General features: G+C 38.1%; 1 protein-coding gene across 2 annotated transcripts; it reads left to right on the forward strand.

The window, feature by feature from the left end:
• The first annotated feature begins 3,074 nt into the window (after positions 1 to 3,074).
• On the forward strand, positions 3,075 to 13,926 carry LOC140145846 (uncharacterized). Of its 2 annotated transcripts, none has more exons than XM_072167531.1 (3): positions 3,075 to 3,242; positions 8,904 to 9,382; positions 11,231 to 13,926. In XM_072167531.1, exons 2-3 carry the CDS (start codon positions 9,202 to 9,204, stop codon positions 12,235 to 12,237), a joined length of 1,188 nt encoding a protein of 395 aa, XP_072023632.1. In that variant the 5' UTR covers positions 3,075 to 3,242; positions 8,904 to 9,201; the 3' UTR covers positions 12,238 to 13,926. The 2 variants fall into 2 exon arrangements, with proteins under 2 accessions (XP_072023632.1, XP_072023631.1); XM_072167530.1 differs by having other exon boundaries at positions 3,075 to 3,238.
• Positions 13,927 to 16,978: the final 3,052 nt, after the last annotated feature.

The following is a 16,978-nucleotide window of genomic DNA, read 5'->3' on the forward strand; positions in this document are numbered from 1 at the left end:
GTGACTCTTCCCTTAATTGTTGCCTGTTTACATGGTTTACGTTGCCACAAGTTGAAGGGTCACAACGTATGCTCGAAAAATGTTGGATAACCTAACTTATCATGGGTAACCTGATTGAAAATCTCATCCCCCATTTTACCTCATCAAAATGCTGATCATTGGTATCAGATGAAAGCTCATATTTTTCTCATAAACATATTGAAATTTGGCGTTCCAAATCGGTATATTTCCGAAGAAATCATCAAAAAAATGCCGAATTAGTCTCAAATATGGTATACCATATAGTTGAGACTAATTAGGCAGTATTTTTATGATATCTTGGGAAATGACCGAGTTGGAACTTCTAATTTCAATATGTTTATGAGAAAAATATGGTCTTTCACTTTAAATCAATATAATGATCATGATGATTATCATTAATAAAAACACTGTAGACTACCATATCACACTGTATAAATGTCGGTAATCCATTAGGAATTAGTCACATCTATACTAATAAAATAATAAGCGGTCTCTATCTGTCTGTCTATCTATCTGTCTGTCTATCTATCTGTCTGTCCGGCTATACGTTTCGCCGTGCTTCGACGCATCGCGCTGAAATTTCGCATATAGATAGGTATCGGGAAAAGCATGTTGGCCATGTGGTTTTGAAGGTCATCGGAGGTCAAGGTCAAAGGTCAAAATTTCAAACTTTGTCCGATCGGGCCCAAACTTGGTGGGTGGAATCCTTGATAGGAGGGGAATATAATGCGCGAAATAAAATCGAGGTCAACCGAGGTCAAAGGTCATTACGGAGGGGTCAAATTTCAAACTTTGTCCGATCGGGCTCAAACTTGGTGGGTCGAAACCTTCGTATGAGGGGAGCATGAAAAACATTATATGGAGGTCATCCGAGGTCAAAGGTCATGGATTTCAAACTTTGTCCTATCGGGTTCAAACTTGGTGGGTGCAATCATTGATACGAGGGGAATATATGCGCAAAATAAAATTGAGGTAAACCGAGGTCAAAGGTCATGTAGGGGCTAAATTTCAACTTTGCCCTATTGGCCTTAAACTTGATAGGTGGAATCCTTTGTATGACTGAGGGGAGCATGACAAAAATTGCATCAAGGTCATCCGAGTTCAAAGGTCATCTGGGGTCAAACAGTATCGCTATCATGCCAGTGCTCTCACAGCATCTGGGCTCTCACAGCCGCAGGTGCACTAGTTTACAAAAAAACAAATACATTTTCTTTTTGCATGAGTGCTTGAAAGGGATGACATTTTATGTTATACATGTTATATAGGCCTACGTAAGTTTTAAAGAATTTGATTTTCCAAATATCAGGTCACCTTCCTTTAATAAGTAATTTGGAATAAAAACCTGTTCGATCATGCCCATCGGAATAGTTTACCTTCTCAAATTTGAGACTGATTTTGTATTCAATAAAAATTTCGTTGGGGCGCCCAATGCAGCTTTGATGAGATATAAAGCAATGCACTACTTTATGCCATCCATGGATGCATGATCCACCCGTTTCAGGAATTTTAATTCTGAACCTTGATGATTGACCAGGGGCCTGCATAAAATAATGAAGGCTACTGCACTATCCGTGGCGTTAGGGGGGCTGAAGCCCCGCACTTTGTTAAAAAATCATGTAATATCAGCCGTTTTATGGCGATTTTAGTCAACAATTCAAATAAAATTAGTAGGCTCTATGTTTGTCATGATGCAGTCATGTCTACAGTAGAATTTCGCGACCTTTGCAGGACTTAAACCCCATTAAAAGCTATTAAACCAAGATAACACTCATTGAAAACAGCTCAACTGATTAAATCAGATCTTCTCTGGTTGTGCACATGTGTCTGTTTTATATGTGCGGTATCGCAATGAGCTGGTATTTATAGCTTCAGTTGGGTAACCGATTATAAAGGAAACGCAAGGAAACAATGGTATGTGGACCTTTGTTCACGAAATGAGACAATGGCCTGCTTTTTGTTAACCAGCATTCTTGAAAATGAGCAACATAATGATTGTTGACTTAACACGGTTTGGAAATAATTTCTTCATATTTTTGGTGTTATCTGTCGTTTACATATCCTTCCTAAAACACCAAAGTACGAATATTTCCAAACATCTAATTTAGCTAAAAATTTAGGACATGTTACAAAACTATATTTTCTAGAATTTTAGAAGAGTACTTTTAATATTGGCCGGTTATTTTTCACACAGCGACGTTAACTAGGCAATGACCTATTACCTATAACATACACTAAAACACCAAAGTACGCATATTTCCAAACATCTAAATTAGCTAAAAATTTAGGACATGTTACAAAACTATATTTTCTAGAATTTTAGAAGAGTACTTTTAATATCGGCCGGTTATTTTTCACACAGCGACGTTAACTAGGCAAATCCCCATACTTCTAACGTACGCTATTTGTAGAGGTCACGCGTCAATGGTAAGAGCACTGTGTATTGTGTATAGGAAAACGGACAGTAAGTGCAGTAGATTACACGGGAAAATCTGTCAGATATCATTTTAACCCCGGGGTACTACCCCATGATCTTGAGTTTAATAGCATTACTTAAAAATTTTTATATAATTCGTTACCATACTCAAAAAAGTTAAGGCAACAGGTCACCTCAAACTTATGTAACCCAACAAATAATTTCTTGAATGCGCTCTTCCTTTCTTTTATTTCTCAAGTTCATTTTCCCTTGCAGACCTTTCCAAAAACGTTTGTATTTTCAAGTTATATTTGCACCAAACATGTTTTTTGTGAAACTCAATCTTAAACTGAAATTTTATACCCAATACCAAAGGGCATACTCAGTTTCGAAGATTTACCTGTTGTGCTGATGCCTGTGCATACTTTCCCTTTCTTTTTGAAATAATTTTTGTAACACCCTATACATTTTCCTATAGCCCATTTAAAAATAAATAGAACGGCAACCCACAATTTAGCCACTCTTTTACACCAAAGTTCGTAATCAGTCACGTAATCATACGCGTAAACAGTAGCATCGCCTTTGGAGATGAGGATGTATCATCATAAAACGTAAACAAATTAAAGAGAGTGAAATTTATCATGTTGATGAGCTGGGTCGTGCGAATGACACGCGAGTGTCGCGAGCCGGATGTTAAATAAAGGCTGTTGCGGCTTTGTTCATTAAAATAGGCTCTTTTGATAATCATAAAGCCGGCGAATGCAACCGGAATTGTAAGAGAAATGCAGTCGCCGTAATAAACAAGTAAGTGAGTTTCTTGGTAAGCTTATTTCTTTGTGTGAATTGTAAATTGTTAAGCTTAAATTAAAATTGCATTTTCTTTTAATTTAATAATTATAAATCCAAAAGCCTTTGACTGATCATGCTGAACGCTTAACACACACAGGCATGCAAGCTGACCTTGTTGTTTATAAACTGATATTTATGTATAAATTGTGGTACTGAGACGAAAATACCTAGGTATTTTCGTCTCAGTTGTGGTAGCTACCTATAGTAAGAATTCCAATTGAATGAACGCAGCTTTCAACACCTGTACTCGATACAACCGCGATCGTATATCGCGTATTTCAAACTACAACGCGAAAGCACGACCTTGGATACAATGCTAACCAATCACAAGTGCGTTTGCATTCACTTCCGCATTACTCACGCACAGTCGCACACGCTAGCGTACATCGCGCAGTGTACACAAAAAATCATCACTCGATTGAAAACTGCGTTCATTCAATTGGAATTCTTACTACCGTATAGTATCCGGGAATTCGTCTCAGGCTGAGCCATTGTTCAGACGGGTTGAGCCTTTAATATTAATTTTATTTTCATACCCCGGCAGTCAGTCAGTCTGTATTTTTTCCCTGCAATGAATCGCATCCTAACACTCTGTTGGTGAGCAACGGGCGATTGGTAGCTAGTTCCAGTAACTGTAACTCGTCAGGTCCGTAGATGTCATTATGTTTATGATAAAGACTGAAGTCTTGCTGGCAGGACTGATTGGTAGCTCGCTTTTCTGAAACGCAAGAAAAGGAGTCCTATCTGATTGGCTAGAAACTGATCGCTAGATCGCTCAGTGATGAAGTACAAACTCAGATGTAAAGATGTATTCAATTCCATTTAAATCAATACCCGGTATTCTAAATATTATTGACGCAGATAAAGAAAGTTGTATAGTGTTTCACTATGCTGCATTGTATTGTGATTTAATATTCTATAGAGCTCTAGAGAAATTAAAGTGCTGTACAGCACTGTGGTCTGAGCTGAATGGGCTATGCTTGTTCTTTTCATAATGATTATATTCTCAAACATGGGCTATCACATTATTGTACGATTTAAAAACGTTTCGGTGAAAATGCAGTAGGCCTATCTGTTTACAGAAAACAGCAATCGCGCAGCTGAGTGTATTGAACCCTAACTCCGGACACTGCTTTTTGCTATCAATCGGAAGAAACATAAAAAAGAAGAGAAGATGAACAAAGAAATCACTTGGTATCCCAGGATTCGATCCTTAGACCCCTCACATTAAAGCCATATTTATATATAACATTTTCAAACAAAATAGATTAGCATTTTTTTGCCATAAAATGTTAGCTTTACTGTCAGATATATATGATATCCCTTTATTTTTGAGCCGAACAACTACGGCAAAGCAAAGAAAATTGAATTTACTACCAGCGCACATAAATGCCAATACGCACTCACTCCTTCGGTCATGTTGTGGTACGACCCTTTGTTGTGTATATCACCGTCCCCGCACGCCGTGTAATGCACTGTGTGTTATGAACATCGTGTATGCGTTCGACTAATAATTCCATCGTAATAATAAAGCGCTGATTCCAGCGCTTTATTCAAAATCTCGGATTTTGACAAAACTACAGCACCTAGAGTCTTGATTTTTGCAGGATATATTGATTTAATAAAGTACAATTTAATTGTGTAAAAAAGGAATTAAAAAAATCAGTGAGGGCGCCTTCCTCAGCAAATGTTATAATATGGCTTTAAGGTCACCACGTAAACTCAAAATTCAGACCGCTCACCATTTCAGTTTACTGTCTTTTTTATTTTGAAATCTGTTGTCTGTTTTAATGATCCCTGATTTCCGGTCAATTATTTTAGCTGTGTCACGTGTGTGACACTTGTGGGAACCAGCCAAACTTCAAAATAAAATAAAAATCGCAGAATTGCGATGTGATGTCGGACTTATAGGATTGTACAGAGATTTAATTTCGCTAAATTTGACCTTTCTAGGCTAGTTAACCAAACTTTGTGTGCGTAATATGATAAAGGACATGCAGTCTAAAGTAAGTATATGTGTGCATGCTTTTGGTTTCTTGATGTTTGGGTGACTGCGAGGGATCCCCAACCCATGGATGATGGGTCCTATTCTGTAATTGTGTAATATTCCTTAAAAACAATTCACTGTATGGTAACGGCCTTACATGTATTGGACAGAGGACAACATATATAAGTTCCCTGTTACAGTACTACACTCGCATGCCAAGCACACGATCACCTACAGAAAGCCACAGGGGTCCACTGGCCCGCAAATGATTCCCTGAGCATTATAGCACTTATGGTGATTGCATCATCGCATCACCTGGGATTCATGCATGCGCAGTGGTTATCCTTGTGCCATTTTTGGATGTTGGGGTTAACATCAGCCTCAATCCAGGAAAATACCTTAACACCGGGCGCTGCTTTTTGCGATAGGAAGTATAAAGAAGAAACAAAAAAGAGAGGAGATGAATAAATAAGTCATTTGATACCCCCGGGATTCGAACCTTGGACCCCTCGCATTCCAAGCACATGCCGAGCATTATAGCACTTTAAGGTGATTGCGTCATTTGCATATCACCCTGGATTCATGCATGCGCAGCGGTTATCCTTATGTTATTTTGTGGTTAGGGATATTACGAATCATGCATGTATGTCATTGTTGTTACTTTCATGTGTGTGTGCCATCATGCTAGGAATGAGACTACCATGTTCATCGATTGCATGATAAACAAAATGAATGGCAATCGTTACAGTCACAATTCTGATCATTTTACACCTTTAAATGTGCTCAAAATTTTAAGCACCAAATAGAATTTCTTTTGTAAGTTTTGTCATCACATGAGAATTTGGTAATTATATGCTATTGTAATTTTTTTTTTCTGTGTGCACTTTGGTTGTTTTAGCTCCTGGCTCTTGACTTCATATCGGAGATGCCAGTGGAAATTGCAGTGAAGAAGACTGAGAGTGTTTTGGACCAGGGGTCGTGGGGTGGGGTGTGATCAAACAAGTATTCCTGAAAAAAATTGGTGTCAGTTCCAATTTACAATGTAATTATTATTTGAAATTGAATGTAATGTTAAAGAGAAGTTTTGCACTGTAGCGCTGACAAGAACATGAGTGGTAGTTCATATATCATTAAATAGGCCCACATGTTTTGGCGCAACGTCAGCCTTCTATTCTTCAAATCTTTTCAGAGGGCGCACCACCAAATCACTCCACGATTTATGTACCAGTGAAATTCGGTTAAAATAGTCCACCGCTTATTTGAGCTTGTTGCGCTTTATTTTCTAAGATAATTGTCAAAATTACCTGCTTTTCAGCTCATTTGCTTCTGGCAGGTGTCTACATGAAGGAATCTGAGAAAAAATCCCAATATTTTATTTCAGAGGTGAAGTTTTGGCGCAAATTTGAACAACGTCCGGTTTCAAAAATGAGTGATTTTTTAGGGTTAAATTTGAAATGGAGCCTTGATCTTTGGTTCGAGTTGTATTTGAATGTATTTTATGCTTTCTCTCCCCCACCAGCTCCAAGTACAGATAAAATACAAAAAGCTGAAAAAGATGTGGACACCGTCGGCTTCCCCCGTGTAGGCCTATTATTCGCCGGTGCCATTATCACGTGACTGTAGAAAAATGCTGCTGCCACCAGATATAGGCTAATTAAAACAGCGTACACTATCAAGACTTATGTTTGAAAGCTGTCCTCAGATCGATGCGTGAAGTTTCCAGTCCATCACACTACGTGCTCTATATTAGTCCATGTCGATATTATCAAGACAGAGATTGCGCCTGATGACGCCATCTGTCAAAGTTGTTGATGATGACCCGGTAACGGGCGCCTATTTTAAGCTTATTGTTAATTTTGCACCTTCAAACCGCACAAACCATCTCAAAAGTTAGGTCTTTATAGTAGGAAACTTTCTTTAGCGGGGGCACCATGTCAACAATGCCTAGAAAAGTTGCTTTTTGCCTTGTAAAAGTACGTAATTTTTCGGCATAATTCCTGGTATCAGGTCGACTCGGCCCAAACCAATTCGTCCACAGTTAACTTGGCCATATGCCAATTCATGCATTGGCCCCAAGCTAAGTCAGCCACAAACCAATTCGATATTGACCAAAAGGGATAAACGATTTAATATGTTAATGAATATATGTGACCGTCCATCACGTAAACAGCTGTAAAGTCGGCTGGCGGTCAATTTTGTTTTATTTCGTGTTTAGAAAATATATCATAAGCTTTAAAATGAAAAATCATTTGACTCCAAACGATACCCAGAAGTAAAAAACAAGGGGGTTAAGTGCACAACGTACAAAAAAGTGACTTTATCTCATTAACCGATGATCCTACATATGCGACCACTGACTTTTCTGTTCCTTTTTGACATATGGCACGACTCTCTAAGATATTTGGTTAAAAATTTAAAAAAGTGACTATATATCTTATTGACCAATGATCCTACAGATATGCGACCACTGACTTTTTTTTTTTTTCCTTATGACTAAGGGAAAAGTTTGACATATCTCACGACTCTGTAGGAAATGATGTACATCATCATCATCATACATCATCATTTTATTTTCATACAAATCGACCCCGAAATCGACATACAAAATACATATAAAAGACACAACATTTGAATGAGGAGATGCTCAAAAGGCCTGAAGCGAGCACCCCTTACACTGCCTTAAGTTACAACATACAATTACACAAAGCTAACAAAAAGAAAGAGGAGAAGAACATGCAAAGAAAGAAGCAATATAAATATTTATAACATTTCATATCTAGACATTCCACAGTTCACAGAAGAAATTGATAGTTGGGGTGGAGATGGGTGGGGATGGATGGGTGAGGTCATTAAATAATGCCTAAATATTAGATGTAATTTTTTATTAGACTTTTCTTTATTTGTAACTTAAACTGGTTTACTGATTTTGCCATCTTTATATATTTATCAGTAATATTCCATTTCCTAGGACCGCAGCTCACCGGAAGCCCGTGTTGTGAGGGCCACAATAATCTGCGCTACGCACTCGCCACGCATAGATACGTGAACGCTGACTTTTTTTGTTCTTTATGACCTGAGGAAAAGTTCGACATATCACACGACTCTTTAGGATATTTGGTTTAAAGGATAGAGGGTTAAGTGCACAAAGTACAACGAATTGGTTTGTGACCGAATGCAAGACATCAAGGCATCTAAACAGATTTGGTGTAAGAACAACGGTTATGGAGAAAATCACGAAATAGTTACATCAATATACAGGGTTCGAATTAGCATGTGGGCGAATTGGTTTGGGGCTGAATTGACTAATAGTATTGATATCGATATTGATATTTTTACCCACGTGATATTTCGATATGATGATTCAAATTGTCACGTGATCGTCAAACCTGTACAAAAGGTGTCAGTTCTGCAGGAACTGACACAAAAATGTCCAATGAGAATGAGTGTTTTTGGCACCATTTAGTATTAAAATTGCAACTTTTCATTCTCATTTGTCCCGGTCAAGTCATTGTGGGAGCTGGTCAGTGAGACAACTTGGAAATTTTGCCTGGTATGCTGCTGATAAGTTTTGATAATTAACAGCATTTAGGTCTGCTTGTTCTGATTTTGTCTTTTTTTCACTTTTTTTTTCAGAATACCTGCCAAGCATCATGTAAGCACAGCATTAATGACAAACAACTCCAATGCCAGCAACTCGATCAACATCATCGCTATAACTCCCTCCACCACCCCGATAGAGGGTGCCCTACTAAAATGGGTAACACCAACACACATTTAGACCAACCACAAGTCAAACGTATCTGTCCCTGGCTACTTCTGGCAACGATTCCCACGCGACTGCAGAAGCCAGTGTAGCTATGTACCACCAGTCAGTGCAGGCCAAGTTGTGAAAGCCATCGACTTAACCAGCACTTTGAGAGCATGCTCCAGCATGGGTCATTCGCCCACCATAACATGGTGGACCGATTGTCAGTTTGTTCCCTTTGACGATTCCAAGTTATTGACGTGTATAGGACTGCATATGGGACACGGCCAGAGATTTCCTCTCAATTTACCAGCTTGTTCTACCAATGGAGTCATCAATGTGTGGTGTCTGGACAAACATAAAAGAGGTGGGTAAACAACCACAAACATCCCAATGGCATAGTTCAATAACCTCAATTAAACAATCATAGTGCAAAATTTGACCTCAAGTTGCAGAGTATGAGTTTTTGTACGCAAATTTTCTAAGGTCATTCAATCATGTACAAATGGATTGGGGTTAAAGAACTGTGCCCTCATAGATGAACATGTTTTGGATCCTAGTGAGTGATGAACCCGGGACTGGGTGAAATGGGAGTGTGCACCGGGGGGAACATTATCAATTGTGAATTAGTAGATGGTGGCTCATTGTGAGCTAACAGTATACCGGTAAAAGGGGGTCTTTCGGAGCTGCGAACTGTCAAAATCAAGGGTCTATCTTGGCTTTCTGGTTGAAGTTCTAATTGTTTGGAAAACACCATACCGGGTATGTGAAGAGTGAGTAATTTATGAGTCTTTTAAAGCTGAAATTATCAAAATTAGGGGTCTTTCAGCTCTCTGACTTGTTTTGGTATAATTCATGGGTCTTTCTGAGCAGCACGGTCCAAAAACGGGTATTTTCAGGGGGGGCATAGCCATTATGGTCATTTGTGTTAAGTGCCCTCCCCTTGCAGAATTAGCCCATTTTTAATTAGTTGACTTCTAAATTTTTGCTTTTCCACCCACTCCCGGATCCCCCTAAATTGCAAATCATATGTTTGCCTTTTAATGATAGTAAAAGTGCTGAAATTAGATCAAACTAAAGGGGGGTTGTGGTTTGGGTTTGAACAAAGATTGGGGATGTGGCTGCAATTCTGAAAACTTGCCCTAAAATTATACAAAATTTGATGAAAAAATATGGATGGACATTGAAATAGGCAAAAACTGTTGGCATGATGACAACAAAATAACAATGAAATTATGCTCCATTCCAGATTTTGAGTTTATTGAATTTTAAGAGAAGAAAAAAGGGAAAATACCTGAGACCATGAAAGCTCTATCCTTCTGAAGCACACATCTGAGTTTGTACCCACCATGACCATCTACCCCAAGTGGCGGCGGCCGCAGCGCCAGGAATTGTTTTCTGGGGGGATTGGGGGGTAAAATCAACAAATTTTGCGCAAAATTGCTGCAAAAAGTGGTATTTTGGCAATTTTGGGTTTTTACTTGAGCCAACATGGGGGGGGCAAGAGCTCTGACTGGGGGCATTTTCCCCATACTTCCCCCCATGATGCCGGTACTGTCTACACCATCATTCCACCTCACCCCATATTTGGAGATCGAATCAATAAAAATGAGAACAATGTCAACTTTATTTGTCCACTTTGAAATTGCATTTATTGCTTTTAAAATTTCAATCATGGGGAAAAAATGTTGCCATATTTTGACGGGTCTTTTGGTGAATCGCCTACCCTCCCTTGCTCCCCAAATTGTTGTCAATGGGTTCATGAGACCCTCCAACATGGAACCATGGGGGGGGGAGCATGAAATCATTAGGTAACAAGTCAATAGTTGATCAAAAATTTGGACCCCAATGGGCTCAGTTGTGGAATACCATCAAATAACATTTTTAGAAACTAAAAGTAAAAATTAGCTTTTTTTAAAAAAATCCTAAAATGATTAGGGTTGTTTTAATGTTTATCACTCATTTGTCGACATTGAAGCTACACATTTTCAGTACTATTTACTTTCGTACAGTTTGAATGTACATTCGTCGTTGGGCAGGAAAAACCTCCTGTGCTTGTGGCCCTTGAACATGTTTAAAACAAAACTGCCAAGAGGTTACAAAGGAGGTTTGCTGTAAACATGTTCAGGGGTTAATAACACATAGGAGGTTTTAACTGCCCAACAACGATGTATTCCCGGGGATGTATTATAAAACTTTTTGATTTTATTGACAGGTTGCACAGCAATTCAACGCAAGACGAGTCTGCGACAACCCCATTGCCAAATGCTGCCTGATGGAAAATATGTGTGCTACCTCGAATCCAGCGGTGTTATTATGCGCAACATCACCGACACACGAGAATACTATCGCAGGGAAGCGTTCTTCAAATACGGCATCTATCGATTCTGTTCGATGTCCCCCGATGAGCTACATATATCCGTAATTATGCAAATTAAGAACGTGTTTCACCTCTACGTTTTTTCCACTTTATACTTTTATTCGTACAAAGAGGTCAGTTGCACGGATGTCTTCCCACCTTTTCCGTCGACATCAAACAGCTACGCGAACCGAACACGCTTGAGTGCGCTTTCACCCGATAGCCAATATATAGCAGTCAGTACTTCCATGGGTCAGCTTTTTGTTGTGAAGCGACAAGGGCTCACGCTATATCGTGGTGTTATACCCGGTATCGTCAGCAAAGATTTGGAACTCGCAAGTCCACGAAGTTATGATTTTGATCCACGTTTCAAACACGAAGTTATCGCCTTTTGCACGTCGGATTGGGTTTTACAAGCATTCAATCTCGACACAGGGACTCTACTATGGGAAGAGGCATTGCCAGAAGGTTTCGGAAATCCGCAATGTTTAAAATACAACCAGAATGGTACGATGATATCTATCGCTGGATCTGAAGCAAAGGTGGCGCTTTTGTCGGGCAGTAACGGTGATTACCTTTCAGTACTTGACTGTACAGTGCAATGTATACACTATGCTATGAATATACAACCGTCTACAGGAATGTATCCAACGATTCTCAGAATGTCTTTTACCCACGATTCCTCTCATATGGCCATGGCATCGACAGACGGACTCGTTCGAATATGGAAGCTTCCCGTGTTCCTGAGCTTACAGAGTCTATGTCGCCTTAAGATATTACAGTGTGTTAAGGCGAATAAAGTTCACAAGTTACCTCTACCGCCGAAGCTGAAAAGTTTTATACTATGTAGTCCAACCAGGTAGAGTGTTTTTTTGTGGGTCAAATTAGGTAGTCCTAGATCCTACAAGGTAGGTTTTGTATGCGGTTAATCCTCAGGGCTTTTTAGGATGATCTTTCGGAAGACTCTTCATCCCGCTCTTCATGAATGTAGATTTATGTGGCATATCAGAGTTAACACAATGTGCTTGGATTTCCAACACGTTATTTGTGTTACCTGACCAACTGAACCTCCTTTCCTGACCCCAGTTGTTAACTACAGCTTTACCCATTCAGTATTATGACTAAGAAATCTGGGGAGGTGTGGGGGGGGGCACTCACATTGTTTGGGTAGGTACAGTATGTGGCAACCACAGGTTTTAAAAAGTAGGGTCTTCAGAACTAATTTCCATCCAAGAAGTAGTCAATTGGGAACATGAATGTACCTTGAGAATTGGTTTTTACAAAAAACTTGGCCAAGTTTAGTGTAGAAAGAGTCTGAAACACATTTTTTAAATAAAGCTAGCTGAAGGAGGGGGGGGGGCATTGGCTGGAGCCTGCAAAAGCGGGTTGTCACGTACAGCACATATATTTGTACCCATACCATATAACAATGATAGTGCACCTCTCCGGGCCAAAAATTACGACAATTGTATCTATGATGCGTAGTTACATGTAGCCCCTTTCATGTGTGCTCCCATATTGGTATACAAAATACCATGATAAAATGTGCAATGAATCAATGATAAAAACAAATAGTATATAAATATAAGTACAATTTGTGCAAATATGTACACTGGAATTGTGTAATTTATTAAGGCCTAGTATTGTACACTTTAAAGTTGTGTAAGTGTTAATTTAGTATCTATATGACCTCCAAAGTTGTAAGAAGAGTAGCTTTAAATGTTTAGTCCCATGGGCACTACCTGCTCAATTATCAGCCTCTAGGAAATTTGGTACAACTACTGAATAGGATGCAACTTGCTAGACCTGAGTCCAGTCCTCGTTTACGGAGTTTAGGGTTAGGGTTAAGGGTTGGGGTAGGGGAGTCTTGTAATAAGACTTGTAGAGTCGCACCCTATTCGGCAATCGCTCCAGAAATTTTTTTGATAAGTTGCAAAAGAGGGGTTATAATATAGATCGTGCCAATCATATAGATGAGTACATTGGATAGTCAGTAGGGCTGAACTCAATGCTTAAAAGTTTTTGTTGGGTTATACTCAGATGATTGTACTGATCCTGCAAATTGGCCAATCAGAGGCTCGTAAGAAAAGCAGTAGTGCCCATGCGTTTAAAAATCAGTAGTGTACTGTTTATTGGAGGTTATTGGAACAATCCAAAAGATTGATGACACCCATAAAGCATAGGTAACAATCAAGTTTACCTAAAACCCCGACTCTAACCCATAAAAACAGTCTATGTGTCAAAATAACTTACCATATGGATCCCTAGAATTGCAATGTTGCAATATTGTTGGTGATGCGCCTGTGTGCACATTTCAACTATTTAGCCAGATTCTTGTTTTAGTCATTAATATGCAATTAAATATATTTTTAGTCTGTTTGTTTGTATGTAGTTGTGCCTTTATAAATGATGCATTTATGGTTTTTGTCCATGGTATAAAAGCTTAAAATTTGCAAATAAAAAAGGTGAGAGATGCTTGCTTCCCAGGTCCCATGCACTGATGACAGATGCAGCTCTTTTGATACAGTGGCGTAACTAGGGTTGGTAGCGCCCGGGGCTACCAGTTTTGATAGCTTTTGCTGGACTTTGTACTGATATTGGTGTAATTGAAGGAGGATGGTCCAGTGGCGCAACCAGAATTTTAGTATGAGGGGGCAAAGTCCCATTTTTAGTCATTTTAAGGGCTCTTTACACTTTGAAAATTGCCAAAAATGGCTTGTTCTCCCCCCAATCATGGTCGGTGCCCCCTATGTGATGACCCACATATGCCACTGTCCAAACAAGACCTCTTTCACCCCCAAAGTAATAGTGGGTGGAGAATAGTGGATGGAGACTACATGTAATAATTTGATTGAACATGAAATTTAGAATATGGGGATCAGAATTTTTTTTTTATGTGCTTGAAATTTTATTTAAATCTTTTACATGTTTGTCAATGCAACTCAAATCAGGAAAAAGGAAAACAGCCTTTTATGTTTAATTATCTGATGTAAAACAATGATGTGTAGGCTATACTATTGTAATTTGGGTTGAGGTGGGCATTCAAATGGCTTTTGACTTAATGTAGGTGAGCTGTTTGCTATAAAAATTGTACAGTATTTAATTTATTTCTGAAACTATTGAAACTTTCTGCTGCAAAATGTGTGCTATTTTTCATTCATTCATTCATTTTGAAATGTTATAATACATATCCATTTATGTTGTTGGAATTACAATTCAGTATACAGGTTGTTAGCTAACCACCCATACACCTGTCATTTGGGACAGGCAAAATTAATGCCTGTGACAGCGCATCATTCCGCAAGGTGAAGTTTGCATATGAATTTCTTTTTTATGCAGCAGCCAAACATGTAGCTAAATAGCATAATTGGTAAGTGAATGATAAGGTAGGAGAAAAACCTTTCATTCATACCAACCTAATTTGCATATGTGATGCGATCAAGCAAAATGAGTCTGATGTCAATCAAAATCAAAATTCAGTTTTCAATTTTATTATACAGGGCGAGTCAAAAAAAGTGCAATAGAGAAAAGAATCCATTTTTACTAAAGAACCATGTTGAACCTTTTAGGTTTGAAAACATTTTATATATATGATATATTCATCAGCAACCTTGTGTGAAGAAATAAAGGAATTAGCGTTTACCGTTTTGTTTTTATTACGAATTTTATAGCGATACCCAATTTTAATGTTTGTCCAAGAGACATCTAAAATTTGAATGTCAGCTCACTCTGTGTAAGGTAGATTGCCATTTTCTTAACCTCAATGGCATTGAAATTAAATGGAGTGTTATTGCCCTTGGTCTTTTTTAAGTAAAAGAAACATTATTTGTTGTTATTTTCATTTTACCTTTACTTTAAAGATGTTTATTCTCAATCAAAAACTTTAAAAATTTGTAGGCGGATTTTCTCAAATGTCAAAATAAAATGCGCGCAAATTGAAGTGGAGTGCATCCAGTAAGTTGGACATATTGGGATTAAAAAACTGGAGTTAGAGTCGAGTGAGGTATGAAGGACTTAAAGTAATGTTAGAAAGTTTGTTTGAACAGAAAAAAGAAATTAAAATAACGCAAAAATCAACCTTTTTTAAGTTGATGTCAGTTTCAGAGCTTATGCCTTTACCGTGCATTGTGTGCTCTCATTCAAAATACATGGTATCTCGTGGACAGATAACGAAATTGGGTATCGCAGCAAAAGGACTTATAAGAATTAAACGAGAGTCGCGATTCACTTCATATTTTCACAGAAGGTGACTTTTGAGTGTGGTATTTATAAAAATGTTCAATAATTGGAAAGTTTGACTTGGTTCTTGCATAAATATCGATTCTTTGCTCTATTGCACTTTTTTTGACTCACCCTGTATAAGCCATTCCTAGAGCTTTATTTTGCTGAAAACCCCATCATAGTTAGACTTATGGTTCCAGAGGTTTGGCCATTTTAGTGTATTGTTCAGAACAATAAAATATAAAGAAAGTTGAATACTATTATTGGCTATATCTCAAAATCAATATTTCGGACATCCGATTCATTTTGCTTGATCGCATCACATATATGGTCATTTTCACGGTAAAGGGTGTAACTTTGGATTTTTAACATTTTAATCCGTAGTGTTCTAATAAAGCCACAGAATTCCATAATTTTTGGCCACATAAGTCATCTAGTTAGCAGCTACCTTGGGTAGCATAATCAGCTTTGGGAGTTACTGCTCAGTTTTAGCAGGCTTAAATGTACTTAATATTGCCATTTTGAAAAACTATAAAAAACAGTAACATTTTGTAAAACCCTGTGTTTTCTTCAGTTAGTTCATGGATAATTTTTCTTATCCTGAAAGTACAGTCATATGTTCAGTAAACACTGCCACATTAGATTTAATTGTGAACGGCCCTGTATTTTTGAGAACCGGACTTCGATATTTGTCGCTTCGAGGCTTCATTTTCCGTTAACAATTGTTAACAAACTTTGTGGGTGTAGCTTTGGTTCATAATTCTTGGTTATTTCTTCACTTCTTCTTGATTTATAACAGTTCGTCAGCTGTATTCCATAGTGGCGTATAGTGATTTTTGGTCATTTTTTTTGAAAATTGGCACATATGTTTTTAATGATGTTCTCTTTCATTTTTTCTAAGTCTCATCAGTCATAATTAGCTAATTAATTAAATGTGGCGTATAGTTACAAAGTGAGATTTTTTGTATTCCATAGTGGCGTATCGACCATACGCCACTTTTTTATACACATTTTATAATTATGAAATATCGGCAAAATGAAAAACATCGATGTCATAGTGGCGTGACGCAGATCGGACCTATACGCCACTATGGAATACTGAATGACTAAAAGTAACGCCATAGGGATTACACGGCGACCGAGGTGGCGTCACGGTTAACGTAAGGTTAGGGTATTGCGTTTTGTTCGTTTTCCATAGTGACGATAGTTTTATTGTCAGTTTGCCAGCAATAGTATGTATTTATTTCTTTTGAAAATATATAACAATAAAATCTATTTAGTTTACTACAGAAATTTCACATCATTTACAAAATATAATGAATGTCTGATTTACACAACTCGATTTTAAATTGGCATTTCTTCAAACCCGATTTTCTCGAAAAG

The sequence above is a fragment of the Amphiura filiformis genome, chromosome 2, assembly GCF_039555335.1.
Source record: "Amphiura filiformis chromosome 2, Afil_fr2py, whole genome shotgun sequence".
Taxonomy (NCBI): Eukaryota; Metazoa; Echinodermata; class Ophiuroidea; order Amphilepidida; family Amphiuridae; genus Amphiura; species Amphiura filiformis.

Bases quoted from the DNA above. Each gene is read 5' to 3' on its own strand.
- LOC140145846 (XM_072167531.1), top strand. From the start codon at position 9,202: ATGGGTCATTCGCCCACCATAACATGGTGGACCGATTGTCAGTTTGTT. The intron at 9,383-11,230 runs GTGGGTAAACAA...TTTTATTGACAG, and splicing joins TCTGGACAAACATAAAAGAG to GTTGCACAGCAATTCAACGC.